Below are 21,388 nucleotides of genomic sequence, written 5' to 3'. Positions count from 1 at the left end.
GTCCCAGCAAAAGCACCAATCTGGGTCAGAAAAGGAGGCCGAGTGCTCAGGAGAAAGGGTCCTGGTCACAACATGGCCCTGCCTGAAAGGGACCTGGGCCTTGACTCTGTAACTGTTCCTGGGGACAGGAGGGCACACAAATGTCCTGGGGACTGCATGGTCTGCACTGCCCTGCAGTGCCAGGCGACCCTGCTAGAGTGAGGCAGCTGGGGACAAGGTGACACATGAGGTCCTGGCTCAGGTCACAGAGAACAACAACACAGTCTGCTTCCAGAAATCCTGCCCTTTTCTCTCCCCTCTCTCTTCCTTGCCCCTTTAAATCTTTCCCTTACTCAGCTCCTTTCCTCTGTCTCTTTTTTTCTTGCTCTGTTGTGCTTCTCTATTTACCTGCCTCACTCTTCACCACACACACACACACACACACACACGCGCGTGCACTCACTCAACAAGTTGCAAATGTTCCCTCTCCTGCCCTTCTCCTAACCAACTTCATCTGTGCTTCCAACTTCTTCCAAGAGCAACCTGACAGACTCCTTCCTGCTGTCCATATTTCTAACTCTAATAATCAGGATTCTCCAAATTGATCTACAGATTCAGTGCAATCCCTGTCAAACTCCAAGCTGGCTTTTTTGCATAAATTGAGAAGTTGGTTTTAAAATTCTTGCAGAAATATACATAATCCAGAACAGACAAAGCTACAATAACCACAGCACACATGTGCACACAAAAACACATACACATATGCATGGGTGGGCATACACAGCATATTGGTCATTGTTAGGATTTTTATCTAGATGTCCCCACAAAGGCTCAGTGTGGCTTTTGGGAGTGACTGGATCATGGGTGTTGATACTGGATTAGTTCACTGATTGGTTTAGCATGGTTCTGGGTGTGGGTAATGGACTTTGAAGAGGGAAGATCCAGAGTGAGTGTGGGTGGCACCAACCAATAGGCTTGCAGCCTAGATGGAAAATAAAGGAATAGAAAGAAGGAAGCCTTGCTGCTTCCTGCCTACCCTGCCATGGACTGTTTCTCCTATGTGAAGCCTCTCTGTTATGCCACCCTGCCTTGGAACCAGCCAACTATGAATTGAAATCCCTATAAACTGTGAACTAAAATAAACCTCTTGTCCTTTAACTTGTGGGTGTTGTATATTTCATCCCAGCAATAAGGAAATAAATAAGACATAAATGAAGGTCACGGATCCTAAATTTGGAGGAGTCATCCACCCGCCATACCTCAGTGATTTTATCTCGGGAGTGGGAATGCATAGGCTAGTCACACCCCCACCCCACCTGCAGTCTCAGGGAATCTGAGGCCCTCCAATGTCATTTTCAAAGATCCTCTCATGACTTTCAATGTATGACCCCCATCTACCCCCCATAGCCACCCAAGTTCCTCGAAGGGCTATTCCCAGCCACCTCCAAATTTATTTCAAGCTACTTTGAATCCAGATCTCTACTGTATAGCAGAAAATAGGCTAGTCCAGTGATGGCAAACCTTTTACAGCTTTGAATTGCCATAAACTGCAGTATTTATTATGCCCAAAGCAGGCTGTAAGCAGTGCAGGCTCTAAAAGTTAACCCCACAATTGGCTTGTTTATAGAAGTGAGTCCAGCTGAAGCCTACATGCCAAGGTCAGAGTAACTTGCATCCAAATCCCGTTCCTACAACTAAAACTTTCTTACTAGAAGGACAATGTTCTAATTACAACCATATATTTTTGTCTACTCTGTTCCTAATTCAAGAATGCTTTGTCTTGCCCTTCACAGGCCTTGCTTACATTAATTTTCATAGAAACCATACAGATCACACATCTTTACACGAAGTGCTATCCTTGCACATAGCTCGCCTTTACCCCAATTGATTACCAATAAAAATCAGTGGCCTGGACTGGCCTTGCCCCAGCATTTGTTGTCCTGGCACCCCACTTTCTGTCACTCTTAATTCTGTTTTTAGCTATTTTTCCCCCTCAGGCTTGCATTGTACACTGAGCAGGAGACTAGAGCCTACTGCAGAGGTTTCTAGTAACGTTTCAGGGGTCTCCAGTATTGAATGATATAAACAGTCCACTGTGGCACATGTGACATATGTTCACTACCACTGCTCTAGTGGATGTGCCTCTCAAAGTATAAGGGTGGGAAGAGAAAGAGTTCATTGTTAATCCTGTGACCTCTTACTCCTCAGGCTCTGCAGATGAAGAAATGAGGTTACAGTCCATAAAGGTACCAGAGCTCAGGGCTGGGGATTTACCTCAATAGTTCTGCTGCCTACCTCACAAGCACAAGGTCCTGAGTTCGATCCCCAGTACAAAAAAAAAAGAAGGTACAAGAGTTCTTTTGAGACCAGAATCTCATAACATTTAGTCCTAAGAGATAGAACTCTGCCAATCCAGAGTTCTATACACAGCAAAAATATCCCTCAGAAATGAAGATGAAACAAAGACACTCTGAAATAGAGGAACAGAAAGAGAACTCATGACCATCAGACCTGGCCTAAAAGAAATTCTTCATACAGAAAAGAATGATAGCAGAAGGAAGCTTGAAATGTCAGAGATGAAGAGAAACCTTGTGATCCAACTACTTCATGCAGAAAAAGGATTTGACAAAATGCAATATTCATTCATGACCTAAACTCCACCTCTTTAACCTAATAAAAGAAATCCACAAAAAAGAAAAGAAAAGGAAGGAAAAGGAAAGAAGGAAGCTCTTGCAAAACCGCTATTTCCATTTTTTTCTTTCAAGTCTTTTTTTCTTTATCCCCTTTCCCTCCTCTCTCTCCTCACTCTCTCCATTTGTTGCCCTTCCCATTTGAAAAAGATCTCCCTACTACCTAACAGCTATCTTTTATTTTGCTCTTTGTCTATATTTTGGGTTTCTCATGTAAGAGAAAACATGTGATTTATTTAAGCTTGTATGTCTGATTTATTTCACTTAACATTATGGTCTTAAGGTGCATTCATTTTCCTACAAATCACTTGAGTTTATCCTTTTTATGGTAGAGTAGTACTCCATTGTGTATAAATACCACATTTTCTTTATCCATTCCTCTGTTAATGGACATATATGCCAATTCCAAGATATAGCTATTGTGAATTGTGCTGCTATAAACATGGATGTGCATGGATCACTGTAATATGATGTCTTTACCTCTTCTGGGAAGATATCTAGAAGGGGAATAGCAAGGTCAAGTGGAATTTTGGGTTGTAGTTTTTTGAGGTATCTCCATATTGATTTTCATAGCAGTTGTCTTAGGTTACAATTCCACCAACAGTGTAGACAGGTTCAAAATGGGCTGTTTTGAATAACAAAAGATACTTCTGTCACTTAGGAAATTCCAGGGCTTTTAAGAGCCCTGGGCTAGGAGTGGAGACAAAGATCAGATATACTCCTTATTATGCCACACAGTGTTGCGCACCAGCCTGAGGACATTTCCTTCCATCCCTCTGCCCCTGAAGAGGCCCAGATGCCCAAAGTAGTAAGGTGCCAGGTGTACACTCACATACTCAGACCCTGCAGCTTTGGACATTCTTGTTCTAAATAAGATTGTACCTAGTGTTTTATCAATTCTGGCTTGGAACACAGGCATCCTCAGAATCAAGCACAGAAATTCTTGGGTTTTTAACCTTCACAGATTATAAGAATATTGAATAAAAATTATAGGCGTCCATTGTTTTGGACAAAGCTCCTGAATAGATCAAGACTAAAAAATCAAAATGGAGTCACTCACACTAAAGTTCCATGACACCAACTGAAACTAAACTGTGCATAATCTGAGATTTTTTTAAGAGTAGGGAAATTTATTGGGGAATAAGAATAGCTCCTAGGAGACAAGAGGGTTCCCAAACAGGTTGCCTTAAAATTTATCTCTTTTTTACCCACCCTGTTTTTGAGACAGGGTCTTACTATGTACACCAGGCTGGCCTTGAACTCCCAGCAATCCTCCTGGCCTCAGCCTCCTGAATGCTGGGATTACAGGCATGCACCACCACACCTGGCTCCTAATCTGAACTTCTGAGGAGAGAAATCTGGAGAGAGGTAACAGCCAATTTGCCAGACAAGCCCATTTCAGATGTCATGATAAGGAAATCCCTCTGCTTTTATTCTTACTGGTATGTATCTAGATGTCCCCCCAAAGCCTCATATGCTCATAGGTGGGGCTTTTTGGAGCCAGCTGGATCTAGGGCATGTGATATTGAGATTAAGGTGTGTGGTACTAAATTAGTCCATTGATTGGAATTAGTATAGTTCTGGGAGTGGCTGAATGAATTTACTGAAGATAGAAGCCCCACCCTGAGTGTGGGTGGCACCACCCAAAAGTCTTGTAGCCTGGATGGGAAAAAAGGGAAAGAAAGGCTGCTACTTCCTGCCACCCCCTGCCTACCCTGCCATGGACTGTTTCTCCTCTGTCATGCCCCTCTGCTATGCCAGCCTACCTTGGAGCCAGCTATGTACTGAAACCTCTACAAATTGAGCTAAAATAAACCTCTCCTCCTTTAACTATAGCTGTCATGTATTTTGTCCCAATGATGAGAAAGTAACTAAGACACATCAGTATGCAACTTAAAGTGACCTGATAGTAAGAGATCAGTTCTGTTTCTATTGTTCTATCTGCCTATCCCACCTTACAAGGAAAGTAACTTAAAAAGATCAATCCCCTTTTGGCTTTGGCATCTGCTTTTTTCAAGCCTTCTATGTCTATAAAACCAACCTCTTCCACCTGCCTCCTTGGTATACTTACTCTGCTTTATCTAACAAATGTTGCCTGATTATAGAATCTAAAATAAAACCAATTAAGACCCTTAAACTAAACCATTGTCATTTTGTCCTTTGATAACAGCCATTCATGTGTCAGGAAGCTCAGCAGTTTCTCAGGCTATGTGATGCTCTGGGGCTGTCGGGCAGAGGAGGTCTGTGGAAATTGGCTTTGATTAGCTTGGGACACTAAGACAATTCTATAACAAGGGGGTGACTGCCGTCAACATTTTCTAAATCAATGCCACAAAATATTAATCTCAGAAGATGTTAAGGAAGAAAAAGGTAGAGGATAGAGTTAGAGAGAATCCTGGCTGGAAGACTGGGAAATGCTTCATGTTCTATTTTCCCTGTGAAGGGTCACAATGCTATTTTTTTTTTGGTACCAGGGATCGAGCTCGGGTCCTTGTGCTTGTGCAGCAGGCAGTGAAACCACTGAGCTAAATCCCCAGCTACTATGTTTATTAATATATTAATCTTCTGAGAAACCCCACAGCATGGAATTCCATTTGTCTCTACTTAATCCAGAATTTCCCAAAGTTAGTTGAGTGTAGTTTTTTTTTCAAATAACACCAAATAATAGGTCAATGAAACCCATTTTGGGACACACCTTTTTTGGAGGGCAGGCCTTGGCAGCTGGAGATCGACCTGGCACACAGCAATTAATGCTTTCTCTTCTGAGTTCTTTGCCAATCCAATTTCTCCCAAAATTCAGACCCAGTTCTTACAACAACATAAAATAGGCAGCTGCTTGGAGCCAGGCGTGGTGGTGCAGGCTAGTCATCCCAGCATTCAGGAGGCTGAGGCAGGGCAATCACTGTGAGTTTGAGGCCAACCTAGGCTACATAGTGAGTTCATTCCAGCCTAAACTACATAGTGAGACCCTGTCTACAAAAAGGAAAAAAGGGGGAAAAAGGGCAGCTTCTGACTTGCCTGAATTTCAGGGACAATAGATAATGATGATCTTGACGGTGATGATAACTAGCCCAGACTATACCTACTCTATGCCAGGTATTGTTCCAAGCATTTTAAGTAAGTTAACCGGTTTAGTTGTCATGGCAACCCTGTGGGGGACAGATCTCATTATCCTTCTTTATACATGTGGAAACTGAGGCACAGAGCTACTTGTCCAAAGTCACAGGGAAAATAAGTGGCCAAGTCAGGGCTGAAACCGGAGCAGGAAAGTTTTAAATGTACTCTTTGCCCTCTGAAGTTTTGATAATTTTAGTCTCTAAAATAAACATAACAAACAAGTAGATAAGAGGAAAAGGATCATACAGGTTTCATCCTGTGGCTAAGCAGGGCTACCACACACCTCCAAAGGCCTGGGGCTCAGGCACTGGGTGGAAGGGAGGTGGCATGGGCTATGGAAGGTTGGGGACAGGTGGCATCTGGTGGTCCGCACCATGCTAATCTCTGTCCATGCCAGGTGTCAGCCACCATCCTGTCTTCCTGTGAAAATTCGTCTCCTAGGCAGACAAGGCCGGGAGCATCAGACAAAAACACTTCTGGCTGCAGCCTCTGCTTGCTAAGGGAGACAGATGGCAAGGTCCTTCCAGCAGGCTAGGGTGTGGCTCAGTAGTAAGTGCTTGCCTAGCATGTGTGAGACCCTTGCCGTTCATTCCCAGCACTGAAAAGAAAAAAAGAAAAAAGGAAGATGGAAGATGGAGACCACTTATTGACAGCTTCCTGTGTGGCAGCTGCCAGGGTATGTACTTTTTAGACACAATTCCACTTAGTCTTGTGAATTAGTCCCACCTTTACACACGGGGGAAAGGGGCACAGAGGTGTTAAATTGTCTTGTTCAAGGTCACCCTGCTGTTAAATCCTGGGGCCTGCCGGGCATGGTGGTGCACACCTGTAATCCTAGCACTTGGGAAGCTGAGGATCACCGTGAGTTCAAGGTCAGCCTGAACTACATAGTGAGATCCTGTGTCAAAACAAAACAAAACAAAAACAAAACAAAAAATCCGAGGCCCTGGATTCAAAGGCAGGTGACACCTCAGAGTCCTGATGAGAAACCAAAGATGTATTAGGATACTCTCAACTTGGCCAGGCTGGGACACGTGGACAGGCGAGCCTGTGCAGGCATGACAGGGGCAAACAGACACCTCCCTCTCTCCAGCCACAGATGCATTGCACGTGTGTTCGGTGGTACGAACCAAAGGGGGGGGGTGGTTAGAGGAAAACCAAGGCATAAAAGTTATAGAAAAAAGTTATTTAGGGCCGGGGATTTAGCTCAGCGGTTTCGCCGCCTGCTGCGCAAGCGCAAGGACCCGAGTTTGATCCCTGGTACCAAAAAAAAAAGTTATTTAAAAAGTTATAGAGCTTTTTTTAAAAAATAGGTGATCCTTTTCCTATTGAAATCGAGCCTGGGAAGGTCATTGTTAAAGAATAAGAGAGAACTGTGAGATAAACCAGAAGAACAAGGCCCAACATTCATTCAAATAGAGCGGCATTTATCTTGAAATGGTCTCTAACATTTTTATTTCGTCGGTATGAGCTTTCCCACAGAGCCCTAAAGTGATTACAGAGAAGCTCAGGCTTTTTAATAGCTTCCGACTAGCAGGCCCGGGTAATTGAAAGGGGAGCGGGGAGATTTCTGCTGCAGAATACAAATGTGTGCTCCTCCAGGCAGAGGCAGGATGCACTGGAGAGCCAGAACTTTCCAGATGGTAGGTTTGCGTTATCAGAGGAGCCTGTGTTTGTGCAAATGAAAATGACTGATAATTAGTTGTGAATGCCAGTAAAGGAGGAACATGTAGAACATCACAGATCCTTTATTTATAGCAGGGGCTGAGCCCTATGGGTAGCTGTGTGAATCAGTGTTGTCTTTTGCAGGGGAATTTAGCAATGTGCTGACACTTTGACCCACGAATTGATCTTACAGCAATACTTGCAGATACAAAAAGGAAAAAAAAAAATATATATACATATATATATATATATATATATATATATATATGCTTAGTGTACCAATGAGTGTACGTGTGAAAATGAAAAATAGGACTGGGGTACAGCTCGGGGCAGAGCACTTGCCTAGAGTGCATGAGGCCTGGGTTCCTCCCACAGAAAAATGGAGAAGAGGAGAAGAAGGGGGAGGGGGATGGAAGCTGAGAAGGGGGAGGAGGAGGGAAAGGGGGGAGGAGGTGGAAGACACAGAAGGAGGAGGAAGGAGCCATCTAGAAATAATTTGTACCCATCAATATGAAAATGTTTAAACAATTTATAGCATATCCATATTTTAGGGAAGTTTGCTTTAATAAACAGAATGAGATAGAGCCATATATTCTAACACAAGAAGGTGTCCCTAATCCGGTCTGGGAGTGTAGCTCAGTGGTAAGCGGTTGTCTGGTATGCACAAGACTCTGAGCTCAATCTCCAGTACTGCAAAAAAAAAAAAAGTCCTCATAACTTAACTGGGGGAACAAAGCAAATTGCAGGATAGTAGCTATTATACAATTCTATTTTAAAATGTTTCTAATGTTAATATGTTCATTAAAAATATCTGGAGGACTATGTACCAAAGATCAGCCGGGACTACCTCTGGGGGATGATATGCATATTTTGTAATGTTTACATTTTTATAAACACAAATTCCTTTTGCAAATAGAGGGAATAAAGATTTGAAATAATTCCACAGGAAGAAAGAGAGCTGCAAAAGAAAGCAATGGCTGGTCTTGTGGTTTATTCTGTCTTCAGATGAAGATGTACTGTGGAGCCCCCACTCTGGCCCTGTGGGTGGAGTCAGCCAACACCCTGTGCTTCAACACCCACCGCAGCACCCCCTCCCTCCTGCCTTCCTGCTAGTCTCCTGGGGATCCTTTGTCGCCCATGCTCCTGAGCTTTGCTGATGCTTAAATACAGCTAATTTCCTATTTCCTCTTCACCTCCCAAGCTGTTTCAGAAGCAAGCACAGTGGGGAGGACCCTGGCCTGTGGAGTTAAGGAGGTCCTGGGTTCAAATCCCAACTTTACTGCTTTCCTGACTGTGTGACTGGGGAATTTGCTCTTCCTTTCAAGATCTCTGTTTCCTGGTGTGAAAAATGATGATCATCTTAGAGAACCTGCCTCATTAGTGTCCTTAAAATACTGAAAAGAGATAAATATAAAAAGTGCTTTTTGGGTATAGCAAATGCTGAATAAGTGATACGTTACTACCATTATTATTATTAGTTCTAGGGATGGTACCCAAACTAAGCATGAGCTCTACCACTGAGCTACACCCTAGCCCAGTCCTGCTACTTTTTTTTCTTTTTTTTTTTTTTTTGCAAGAGGGTCTTGCTACACAGTTCAGGCTAGCCTTAGCCAAAGCTGGCCTCAAATTCTCAAATTCACAGTGCTCTTCCTGTCTCAGCCTCCTGAGTGCTGGGATCATAGGTGTGCACCACCACAGCCACCTGATACCTATTATAATTGTCACCGGGTCCTATCCATTCCTTTATGGTAGAATCTCTCCCACCTATTTTCTTCCCATCCTTCAAACCTGGTTCCAAAGCCAGCATGGTGGCCATCATGTCCTCCATGGTCCACTCCCTACATACCAGACAGGACTAACAAATGTTCCATCCCTGGAGGGACATCCATTCCCTTGAAGTGCTGGGCGCCATGTTCATTACTGCACATTATATTCTAATTTGCTTGTTTCTCCTCCACAGACCTGGGGCTCATGAAAGCAACAGCTCTGGACTCCATCCCAGGCTCCTAGGGCAGAGAAGCTCAGCCAGTCCCAGCACCCAGAAGGAAGCTCCCTGCCTCCATCCCAGGCTCCTAGGGCAGTGAAGCTCAGCCGGTCCCAGCACCTGGAAGGAAGTTCCCCTGCTGCCATCCCAAGCTCTTAGGGCACAGAAGGTGAGCTGTGTGGGCGCCAGAAGCACCACCACCCCACCCCGAGGAAATGAGAAGACACATAAACAAGCCTCAAAACCAGACTTCCAGATCACCTACAGCAACCCCAAAGGGAAACGAGATGGAACACTCTGATACTCAACAACCTGGACTCTCTGAACTGGCAACAAAAGAGGATCTGGGAAAAATGAAATCAGAAATAATTACTCAGATAACAGCAAAGATTTTGCTCATGGTGCAAGACATGATTAATAAATCTAGAGAGGACACAGATAAAAAAATAGAGGATCTGAGGAACATGATGGAATCCCAACATAGGAAGCAAATGGAATCCATAAAACAGATACAAACAGATTTCCAAGAGATTAAAAACTCCATCGAAAGTCTGCACAGCAGAATGAACCAATGTGAGGATACAATTTCACATATAGAACAAAAGATTGCAATTAGTGAGGAGGAAAAGAAAAATTGCTTTAAAATTGTAAGGGAACATGAGAAATCAATCCAGCAGCTGCTGGACAATGCAAAGAAGAATAACATAAGCCTGATTGGAGTCAATGAAGAAAGAGGAGAGAGTGCAGATGACATAAAAAAACTCTTCACAGAAGTGATGGCAGAAAACTTCCCAAGGAGGGGAAAAGAACTTGACATACAGATAAGTGAGGCATATAGGACTCCAGCTAACCTTAATCAAAAAAATCTACACATAGGCATATAATAGTTAGGATTCCAGAAATCCAACAGAAGAATAAAATTCTGCAAGCAGTGAGAGAAAAGAAACAAATCACATACAAAGGAAAGCCCATCAGAATCACAGCAGACTTCTCAATGCAAACCCTCAAGGCAAGAAGACCTTGGACTGATGTATTTCAAGCTCTAAAGGAAAACAGCCTCCAACCCAGATTGATGTACCCTGCAAAACTATCTTTCAAAATTGATGGAGAAATAAGATACTTTCATGATAAACAGCACCTCAGGAACTTCATGAATACCAAACCGGCGCTCCAAAAAATTTTAGACAATACCCTAGGAAAAGACAATGAGGATCAATATGCCCTTGTTCCCCCCTTTAGGGAGAAAGCATTGTATCTTATCCATTCAAGAAGGAGTTTTTGTTGGAAGTATGGAGTACATGTCTTTGATCGGTTGAGAAGGTTCTGTTCTACTCCTAGTCTCCTGATAGCTTTTACCATGAACAGCTGTAGAATTTAGTCCAATACTTTTTCTCCAACTAGTGACAAGATCATATGGCTTTCTCCTTTCCTCTGTTAAAATGATTACTTTTGGGGGTGGCTCTTCCAATGCTGAACCAACACTGCCATCCCTATAACAAAACCACTTTCTACATCCTGCCAGATCTGACTTCTAAGAGTTTGTTTTGTTAAACAAATGTCTATCTATGTTCATACTTTTTTCTTCTATTATCTTTATCCAGTTTTAGGATTAGCACAATGTTGATTTCCTAAAATGAGGGGAGAAGTGTTCCTTCTTTTTTCTGCTTTAATGGTTTGATATAATTTATCAGTTACAATGTATATGAGCCTGCTGTTGTCATCTAGGTAGGTTTTCAAGCTAGGAATATACTTTCTTAAATAGGTGCTATTCATATTTTATATTTCCTCCAGACTTAGTTTCATTAATTTGTCTTCTAAGTTACTTCTTAGAAGTTGTCAAATTTATTTCAAAAAAGATTTTTATAATATGCTTTCTATATCCTTTTAAATTCTGTAAAATCTGTGGTAATGTCTCCTAGATCTTAATATTGTAATTTAAAAAATAAATAACTGATACTGTGTAACAGGAAGAAAAGGTCTAAAAGAACAGGGGAATTGGGAGGGGTACGGGAAGGGAAAAAAGGGAAAGGAAAAAATATGAGAAGAGGAAAAAAATGGAAACAAGTTCTTTGCAAATAGGGAACGGTGGAGGGGGTGAAGGGAGGGCAAGGGAAGGGGAAAAAAATAAGAACCAAGATACTCATGTAATGGTACAAGATCCCAACGATGAATGTAACTGTATTGTATACCTAAAATGTACCAATAAACTTAATGGAAAAAAAAAAAATGAAAATCCGGGCCTTCATCCGGTGCTTCTCTGTGTGGGTCGGCTGAGCAGCCTGAGATTCACTCCCAGCCCTCACCTCCTTTTTAAAATTTTGAGACAGAATCTCACTAAGTTTGCTAAGTTTTCTGTCCTTCCTGTGATTCCCAACCACTTCTGCCCTTGCCTCAGGAATGCAGCCAAACTGACAAGAACAGCTTCCAGGGCTGGGGATTTAGCTCAGTGGTGCCGTCGCCTGTCTCACAAGTGCAAGGTCCCGAGTTCAATCCCTGGTACAAAAAAACCCCACCAAAAACCAAAAAACAAAAAAACAAAAACAGCTTGCATTTAAATCTGAAGATAAGCATGGAACCAGCCACTTTCCATGGTGTTCCTGGGGGAGAAATCACTCTAAAATACACCTAACAGGGGACAACGAAGGCCCTGACTTGGAATCATTCCCCATACCCATAACTGTCCAGAAGAAGAACCAACATTGCCTATAGCTTGGATAAGTGCTGTACTCAGCAAAGAGGGAAACATTTCCTTGTGTCTGAAGAGGATGATGGAGATGGCTGAGCTCCACACTCCAAGACCAGCTGCAGGTTTGGTGGCGACCCAACCACCCTCCTTCCAGCCATCAGCAACTGTCAGGTCGCTGACCAGCTTGGGGAACCCCAGCCTGGAAGTACCGGCTGTCCCCAGCTCTGTGGGTGGCAGCCCCATGAGGGGCCAGACCAAGGCTTGAAAGGGAGCCGGGTGTCTCAGGGGAGCCTCACACCTCTGCTCTGGAGAGAAGCCCAGGGGCCTGGGGCCAGGGTAAACATGCAGCAGCACCCTGAGGTGTGGCCTCTGGGTGGCAGCTTCCTGACTGCTTCCATCAGGATGAAACATGGAGGCAGAGATGTGCACTTCTCCAGAGAGGTCCACAGCAGGACCTGCCCAGAGTCACTGAGAACATGCTGGAAATGTTTTCTCTGGAATTGAACTCGACCTGGAACAAAGAACTGGAACCAGCCCATCCCATCCTCCCAGGACCACTGCCCAGTGAAATCCAAGTCACCTTCCTGCCATCTGGACCTCACAGCAGCCAGGCAGCCTAGGGTCATCTCCTGCTGCTCACTGGAATTTGGGGAATGCAATATTGGTTTCTCCTTTTTTGTATCCCCGGGACTGAAATCAAGACCACCGCACTGGTCTTACACCTTTGGCCCTTTACAAATTTTTTTAAAATTTATTTGGAGTCAGGGTCTCCCTAAGCTGCCCAGGCTGGCCTGGAACTTGTAATCCTCCTGCCTCAGCCTCCCCGGGTGCTGGGAGCTGTGCATCACCACACCCAGCTCCTTTCCTTATTCTTTCCCTTCATGTCCTTCCCCAGCCACCTCAGCCCTTCAGAGGCCGCTGAATCTCCCAGGCCCAGTGTGAGCACCAGCGCTGGTGAGTGGCTGGACCTGTAAGAACCTTTGAAGCCCTCTGTCGGTCCCTAACAAGTCATGTTGCCTTTATCATACCTCTCCTAGCAGCATCCTCAAGGAAAAGTCAGTCCAGGGCCCTCAAGAAAACTGGTGCCTGCGGTCACAGGTCACAGGTAGCGTGTTGCCTGTCAGCTGGAGGCCACACTGTGTCTGGCCCATGGGGACTCTCACAGCAAGTAGGGGCCTGAGAGCTTCACAGGACTTACTTGCTTCTCCACAGGGTCACAGACGTGGGGACCTCAGTCCCCCTCAACCTCAAGGCAGGCACAAGTGCACACCGTCCCTCCTCCCCAGTCCAGTCGTACCAGGGGCCAGTGGCATGGGACCCTTGAGGTGCGGGGACAGAGGGCGCCCAAGACCTGATCTAATTTCGGAAAGCGATTGGAGGTGAGTGGCAATGCCCGATGCCAGCGCTGGGGGCGGCGCCTGTGTGGCTGTGGATGGGAGGACTGGCTGGTGAAGCCACGGCCTGGGGCATCCTCTCCCCACACCACCACTGCCCCAGGGGTGCTGGGCCAGCACCTGAGGTGTGGTGACATGTCTGCTGTCCCTCCAGCTTGTCAGTGGCAGGAAAGACCCTCCACAGGGCAGCGGTGCGAGTTTGTAAGCACTACATGGGCGTCACGTGAGGATGAACTTTTATCTTGACATCAGCGTACAAGTCCTTTGGAAATTAAAAAAGAATACAAATCCGTGATTTCACTGTTGTCCCAGAAAAGATGTTTTGTGACGTTGCCCCCCCCCATGTCCTGTGCCTGTCAGCAGCTCTGTGGGAACCTGAGGAGGCCCTGAGCGTGTGTGGGTGCTGAGGGGACAGTGCAGACACCTAGGGGCCGGAGGCTGTGCTGACAAGTGGGGTCCCCAGGTCACAGCCCCAGAGCCCTGCCTGGGACCCTGCTAACCTAGTGCTTCCCCAGCCAGTTGTGGGCAGCCTGACTTCCGGACCCCAAACTCAGCAGAAACACTTCCCCAGCTCTGTGAGGAAAACTCAGAAGCAGACTTCACCAACCTGCCCCAGCACCCTCGAGTGGGGAACCCAGAGAGAGACAGAGTTTGTCGTACCACGCAGCCCTGGGACACACGGGGACAGCGTGGGGCAGGGCTGCGGAGGGAGGGACACCGTGCTCCGGCCCATCCTCTCTGCTTTGTAGTTTACCAGCAAAGTTCTTTCAGAAAGAGCAGCTCTGGACCCACCCCTGCATCTTCTCTGGAACAACCTCAAGCCTGGCATGGAAGCAGGCGAAGAAAAGCCGATGGATTTAATGTTATCACTTTTTACTTCAACTGTTTATCAACAGCAACACTGTATATTTTGCAAATGTACAATACAGAGTGTAGCCTCACACGACTGACGCCAGGTGACATGCAGTACAATTCGACTTGTCCTGGTCAGAACGGCATCCTTAACCACGAGACACAGGGGGCCTGGCTTCCAGGAAGGGGTGGAGCTCAGCAGACGGAGAACCCAGGGGGCCCTGGCCCAGAGCAGATGGGACACACCCATGCTGTCACTGTGCTTTCTGAGCTGATGGCCGAGAAAGAAACGCCACCCTGGGAGGACAGGGCCGGGCAGTGCAGTCACTGCCGTCACAAAAGGCTAAACTCTGGCTTGCTGGGCTTGCTCTCTGTGGAGACAACAAAGTGCTCAGTTTGCAGATCTGCTGCTACGGTGACTTCAATGACATGACAGGGACATGAGGAGGGAAACGGGGGAACCCCCAGCCGTCCAGCCAGGGTGACAGGGCCAGAGCTGGCTCTGGTCTCTTGCTGCTGTCCAGCCCCAGTTGCAAGTCGTCCCCAGACACAGAGCCCTGAGGCCTGCAGAATTGCCACCCAGACAGGGCCACGGGGAAGTCCTCAGGTCCCAAGGCTTAGGAGCACAGCACTGGCATCTGCAGGGGCTGGAAAGGCTGAAACTGCAAAGGAGGGCCTGTGGGTGACGGGGAACAGACCTAGTGCTGGTGGGTGTGCAGCGCATGGTGTCACCACAACACAGAAGCGACAAGAGCACAGCTAAGAGTCATGGGATGCCCGGGCAGCTCACGGGACCAGGGGAGGCAGCGGGGATTTGCCTGGCAAGGGCCAGCTGCTTGACAGCCAGGGTCACAATGGTGGCCACAGTGATGACATGGGGGGGCGGTTTCGGTGAGCACATGGCTACGTGGAATTACAGTGATCACTGCTACGACTCTGGACACAGCATGGGACACACACCATCCCCCGCCAGGGGCTGCCTTTGAGAGCCTTAGCACTTCATGAGGGTCTGCTCTCGCTCTTGGGGTCCTGCCTGCTGGGCAGGGCCAGGGGAGGGAGCTGTGTTGTCAGATGGGTGGACCACTGTCATGGCGGAGATGGGCCCTGTGCTGCTTGGACCTTCCGGGAGTGGGATGAGTGCATCCAACCGAATGCAGAGAGGGCAGTGGAGAGGGAGGGCTTCACACGAAGTGCTAAGGAGCTTGCAACCGATACCCCGGGATGACCAGATCTTAGCTACCTGTCTCCACTTGCTACTGAGAGCTGACTGCGTTCTACCTAGATGCTCACCTGAAATAACAGAGCCGTTACAATACTGGTTATTTAGGGTAGTATCTGTTAATAAAATAAGGATTTATACAAAGCAGTACGGAGTTTCAGACAGATGCTATGTACTTGGCACAGTTAGTAATGATGGTGTAAGATTTTAGTCCTGGAGGGACCTTTATTTATTTATTTATTTTTTTGTATGAAAATATGGAGGGATCTGGATTTGTTCCTAGCGGGGAAGTGTTTGGTCTACTTTCTCACACTCATCTAAGCACTGTCTTCCTATCAGGTAAGAGGAGGTCCTTGGACGGTCTCTATTGCTAATTTGTGTGCTGAAACGCTTGTCTTTCACACACAAATACTACCTATACAGCATGTATATATTTATATTGTATAAAGTTTACTTACATATTTTCATCAACCATATCAGGCCTACTTAATTTTTTTGCCCATTGTCAATAACAGAGCAATAATGCAGGAAGTTTGGGGTTTTGCTGTGTTTTGTCTGTTCTTTAAAAGTACCTCATTTCTTCTTTTCAAGGCAGGGTTTTCATAGACATGGAAAAAGAGGGAGCAGAGAGCGGGGCTACAGTGGGGCAGGCAGCAGCCCCCGTCTACACAGCCGGGGGCCTTTGGAGTCTGGCAGTGGCTGCTGGGCCACCCTCGCACCACAGGAAGGGAGCCCAGGGTGCCCAGGCTGCATCCGGAAGGTGTCTGCCCCACGGGAGGCGAGCCCGTGGCTCTGAGACACCAGGGGCTCAGCTGTCAGGGCCGTGGAGAGCTGGAAACTGGTGCCCCGGGGGTGGGGGTGGGGGTGGGGGTGGGGCCCGCCCTGCTGTCTACACAATTGTGCTGATGCTGCTGGGTTTGGCCTTGCTGCTAAGGCGGGGGGGGGGGGGGGGGGGGGGGGGTGGCGGCTGCCCGTGGTGGTGCGCTGTGTGGCCGGTGTGGGCCGCGGGCAGCGGTGGGTGGCCGTGGCCCTGGGCGCTGTAGGTGGGGTGGCCCCCGTGGGGGCCGTGGTGGTACTGGTGGGCGTGATGGAGGTGCTGGGGTGGGTGGTAGTGGTGGTGGTAGGGGATCGGGTTCTGCTGTAGGCGGCAGCACTGGGTGTGATGGGTGTGAACTGGGCCCTCCGTGGGCCCGGGGTGGGTCTGGGGAGGCTTCCCTTGCCTGCTCCCGAACAAGGAGCCCAGGAGGGAGGAGGAGTTGGGCAGGGTCTGGTGTGGGCCAGATGGACACTCCCGTGTGGATGCAGCTCTTTGGCACATGTGAGGACTGCTAATGACGGACCCCTGAAAAGGAAATTCATAGAAATCAACCCTAAAAGATCTTACAGCACGGAGGTCAGAATGATTTTCTTTCAATGTAAAAGTCCCCTGCTGACTGCTAAACCCTCGGTTCGCTCACTGGCCGGGGGGCGCTGGATGCGGGCTGCCTCCTCGGGGCATGCGGGCAGGGGAGGAAGCACCTACTTTCTGGGCCATGGTGCACATGCGGCACAGACATCGTGCGGGCTGCCTGCCTGAGGGCTCAAGTCCCGGGCTGGGTGTCCTGAGCGGCATGAGGCAGGGAGGGGTACTGTGCACGGAAAAGCAGCCCAGCTCCTGCTGACTTCCGTCCTGATCTCCCCTGGGACCTCTCCATGGGCCGGGGATATTGGCCCCACCCACATGGGGGTCCCAACGTGCCTGAGGGGTGGTGACACAGACAAGGGGGGCCCTGCAGCCTTGTCCCTGGGGGCGTGGGCCGCCTAGGCATTTCACTGCAGCTACCTACTGCTAACCAAATGAAGAAAAGGAAAAACAGAAAAGGATCTGCCAGCTGAGCCAAGATGAGGACAGTGCTGGATGGGGAAGGATGAATGAAATCTCATGAACTCCACACTGACTCCTCTCTCAGACGCTGTCCTCCCAGGGGATAGCTACGCAATTCCATGGGGTCCTGACGGCAGACACAGCCAGCCCAACTCCAGGAAGGAAGGGATGGCATGGCCGGGCACAGAAGCCGAGTGGGGCAGACAAATCCCACAGCCAGTGGAAGGGCAGTGACAGCCGGGGCAGGGTCCCCAGGGTGGGTTTGTGAAGCTGGGATGGTTAACCATGCTCAGGGACCACAGGGGACAAGGGTTAAGCAAAATGAAAACACAAAATCCAGAGCCACCCCCCACCAGTGGGTCCAAAACAAGGGTGAGAGGCATGGATGTGGGAGGCAGAGAAGCTGCATGCACAGGGCGGAGGCAGGCAGGGCGGGCCTCATCTGCCTGTCTGTGCAGGGGAGGCAGAGCAGGACAGATGACAGAGAACCAAGGATGGGGTGACACGGACAGCCAGCCGGACGTGGTGCTTCCTACTTACTTCCACATTGCTCTCTAGCGATCCCGCACCGCTGCGACGCCCTCGCTTCCCTGCCCAGAACATGCAATACCAGAGGTTAGACACGCACACCAGGCTGGGTGCCGCCCACCTGCCTGCCTGGTGCTGCTGCCGCCGCCACTGTCACCGAGCAGGCACAAGGGCCAGGCCTGCCTGCCCAACGCCAAGTACGCGGTGAGGACTTCAGGAAAGATGTTTCAAGCCAGCACCAGCTTTCTGCTCCTTGTCCCGCACCCCAGGCCGTGGGGAAGGATCCTGGGGCAGGGACATGTGCACAGCTGGCTCAGTGCGACTCCTGTCGTCGGCTGCAGCTGCGTGCAGAGGGGAAGGTGCACGGGTGGCTTCTCAGTGGCCACAAGCACCCAGGTTGGCCCGGGCCCTGACTGCGTGGGTCTCATATCCATGCATGTACACGCACACATACACACATACATGTGTGCCCCAGTTTGTGGCAGAGCGGGGTGTTGGGTGAGGGGAACAAACCCCCCACGGCCTCTGGGCTGAGTGCTGTTTGTGCAGTGCCCTGGCGGGGGGCAGGAGACAGGCGTCACGGGGCCCTTGTTCCTCCCCTCCCAGCCCCCTCCAGGTGCGGGCACGGGGTTCCCCGAGCCAGCAGGCCTTGTCGTGGCCTCGGCCCCAGCACGAGGCACACAGGCACTTGGCAGCACCATGCTGCACTCCAGGGTCCCAGGGGCGCCGCTCTGTCTGCATCGGAGGAGGGGCCAAGCAGTGGCAGGCGGGGATGGAAGGCACAGTTCCCACAGCCCCCGTCACTGAGGCCCGCAGCACTGTGTCCGTCACTGCAACCACATGTCTAGGCCACACTGCCACTGCTCTGGATGCAAAGCCAGGTGGCCCCGGGCCTTGGGGACAGGGGAGGCTGCCACGTACTCCGAGGCATCCCCGGCCCCTGCTTCTGGGGCAAATGCTGCCGCTCCTCAGAGCCAGGCCAGGGCACCTGAAAGTGTCGGGTGGAGCTGCAGGGTTCGTCACAGTCACACGAGTGCGCTGGGATGGCCACACTGACGGGGAGTCCAGTCACTTCATCCTGCCTGCTGACCCAAGTGGGCACCAGGGCCACAGACAGCTGTGCCACAGTCCAGCAGAGCGTTTCCACTGCTGCCATGCCCTGGGGATGACTGGGCCCCGGTCCCTGTGTCTTCTGCTGTCCTCGGGTGGGAAGCAGCCCTTTGCCAGCAGTGTCCAGGGACACGGAACAGGCGCTTAGGTTCCAGACCTCAGGGTCCCCTCCTGTGAAACTGACCCGGCCTGCCTTCCCTGGCTGGCCTCCCGAGTGGCCCTGAACTCCACACTCAGGACACTGTGGTGCCACATGGAAATGCTGACAGTCTGATCTCTGCTGTCTTTGGCATTTGCTTAGTGACTGCAATAAAGGGGGACTGAGCCCAGGGCCTTAGCACAGGGCTACATTCCCAGCCCTCTTTTATTTTGAGGCAGGCTCTTGCTAAATTGACCAGGCTGGGGCTCAACTTGTAATCCTCCTGTCTCAGCCTCCCAGAGTGCTGGGATTACCGGCATGATCCACCATGCTCAGTTCTTCAGTGTTTTAAAATCTGCTCTCTGGCCCCTGAAAGGCTTGGCCCACTCCCTCAACTGAGTACAAGCCAAGCACAGAGGACAGCCAGCTGCCTGTCCCTGCCATACCCACTTCTATCCACCCGCTGTGCCTGGCAGTTGTGGGCCAGGCCTGCAGAGCTGGGCTTGGGGGTGAACAAGGTCTTTCTCGTGCTCCTTCTCTGCCCTCTGGGAGCAGACATCAAGGCCTTTAAATGGGCTATCTCAGAGTGATGTTTCCAAAGTGCGATGCTGAACTTGTAACTCGACCCAGGATGCGGAGGGAGCCCCGTGCTCACAGGCACACCCAGCACTCCTGTGGCCAGGGAACCCTGCTGTACAGCTGGCACACACACTTGACCAGAAGTGTCATCCCACTGTCTTCTGTCACCTTGCAGGATCCGGGGTGAGGGACAGTGGTCCTCACTTGGATCAGGTCAGACCTGGCACCCTGGGGTGCCACAGCAGGACAGGATGCAGCTGTGCGGTCCTCGCTCCATGGTGCCCTCACGGGGCCCAGCAGCCAGGGCTGGCTCTGTATGGTCCGCACACATTGACCTTCCACATTGCGGTGAGGACATGGCCTGGTAGGCTGGCTCCAATGCTGGACATCAGAGCCTGGCCTCAGGCGTGTCATGGTGGCTACAGGTGGTGATGCTTTGTCCATCCATCCCCAGTGCCACTGGTGCCACTATCAACGCCAGGGATGGCCTCTCCGTGGGGACTTGTGCTGGTCAGCTCAGCAGAGGTCAGCTGGGTGACAGCCCATATAGCATCCACCATCGCACCACTGAGCTGGGCCGGGTGCTGAGGACAGACCCCAGTGCCCTTCCCTCTCCAGCCTGAGTGACAATGGCTTCCTCCAGGGCCAGCAGACAGGGGTCACCTCCCTGGTCCAGTTCACGTGGGGCTCAGGCTGGGTCCTCTGTATGTTGTCTCCTGGACAGACGTGGACCAAAGAGTTGTCTCGGTGTCACCGCCCCAGACTGTGTGTGGTGCGGGCCAGGGTGTCACATTGCCTGCAGGGGGCTCACGGCATAGCCGGTCCAGAGCAGGAATCCTCCAGCCTCCAAGCCGCTGGTCCAGCAGTCTCCTCCGTGCAGACCCCTCCTCAGTTCACCCCAGGCTTTCCACGCACAGGGCGCCCAGGGACCTGCTCCTCGGTGAGTGGGCTGTGCAGACCTCAGGGTCCCCAGACAGCGGGGAGAGTGTCTGGCTGGCCACAGGAGCCACTGCCACCTAGGGGGGCTGGACAGGGCCTCTCTGGCAGCTGCCTGGGGGAGGGGGCGTGGCCTGCCACAGTGCACAAACTCAAACAGCCTGGCCACACCTCAGAGGCCCAAGCAGTCCCGAGACATGTAGCTGGGTGAACAAGGCGACCAGGAAAGCCAGGGGTTCTCAACCCACGCTTGAGGGTCCCCTGGCGGCTTGTGGAGATGCCAGGGACAGGCAGGACGGGCCAGGGGTGCTGTGTGGCCTCCTGCAAGGCTGGGGTTGTTTAGCCAAAACGCCCACGGTGCCCAGGTTGAGAAGCTCTGCCTTAAACTCTCATGCTGGCAATGAATTTCGGGGTTTTGCTAAGGAAAGAAAAAGTGACAAAAGCAAAGAAAAAATTCAACTGAAAAAGAATAGAAACTTCCTGAGAAATGAGTAAGCTGTGTGGGGCAGGGCCGCAGGCATGGGATGGCACCCTGAGCAGGCTCCCGGGGCCCACACTGGCGGAGGCCAGGGCCTGAGGCAGGGCCGGGTGGTGGGTAAGGCCCGCGGAGGGAAGGCGGTTGGTCTCGGCCTTCGAGGGTCTCACT

The 21,388-nt window shown here is 49.8% G+C and overlaps 1 protein-coding gene across 9 annotated transcripts in view; it reads right to left on the bottom strand.

Moving 5' to 3' along the window:
* LOC106008670 (IQ motif and SEC7 domain-containing protein 1) overlaps nucleotides 1-21,388 on the bottom strand; it is a 92,150-nt gene that overhangs the window by 52,318 nt on the left and 18,444 nt on the right. Inside the window, exons 10-11 of one of the 9 annotated variants that reach the window (XM_087207182.1) lie at nucleotides 17,991-18,040; nucleotides 14,372-16,928 (exon numbers count right to left, since the gene is read on the bottom strand). The exons of 6 other annotated variants lie outside the window; for them this stretch is intronic. In XM_087207182.1, coding sequence (XP_087063308.1) covers nucleotides 16,476-16,928; nucleotides 17,991-18,040 — 503 coding nt within the window. In that variant the 3' untranslated portion in view covers nucleotides 14,372-16,475. Of the gene's footprint in view, nucleotides 1-14,371; nucleotides 21,161-21,388 lie in introns of those variants that run through there. 2 more of the 9 variants (XM_087207185.1, XM_087207183.1) reach the window with 2 other exon arrangements.

The sequence above is a fragment of the Heterocephalus glaber genome, unplaced genomic scaffold (assembly GCF_053883595.1).
Source record: "Heterocephalus glaber isolate CG9 unplaced genomic scaffold, H.glaber_assembly_v1.0 deba00000768, whole genome shotgun sequence".
In the NCBI taxonomy this organism is placed as follows: Eukaryota; Metazoa; Chordata; class Mammalia; order Rodentia; family Bathyergidae; genus Heterocephalus; species Heterocephalus glaber.
The sequence above is the reverse complement of the archived record's forward strand: the minus strand, read 5'-3'. Positions and strand labels throughout refer to the sequence as shown.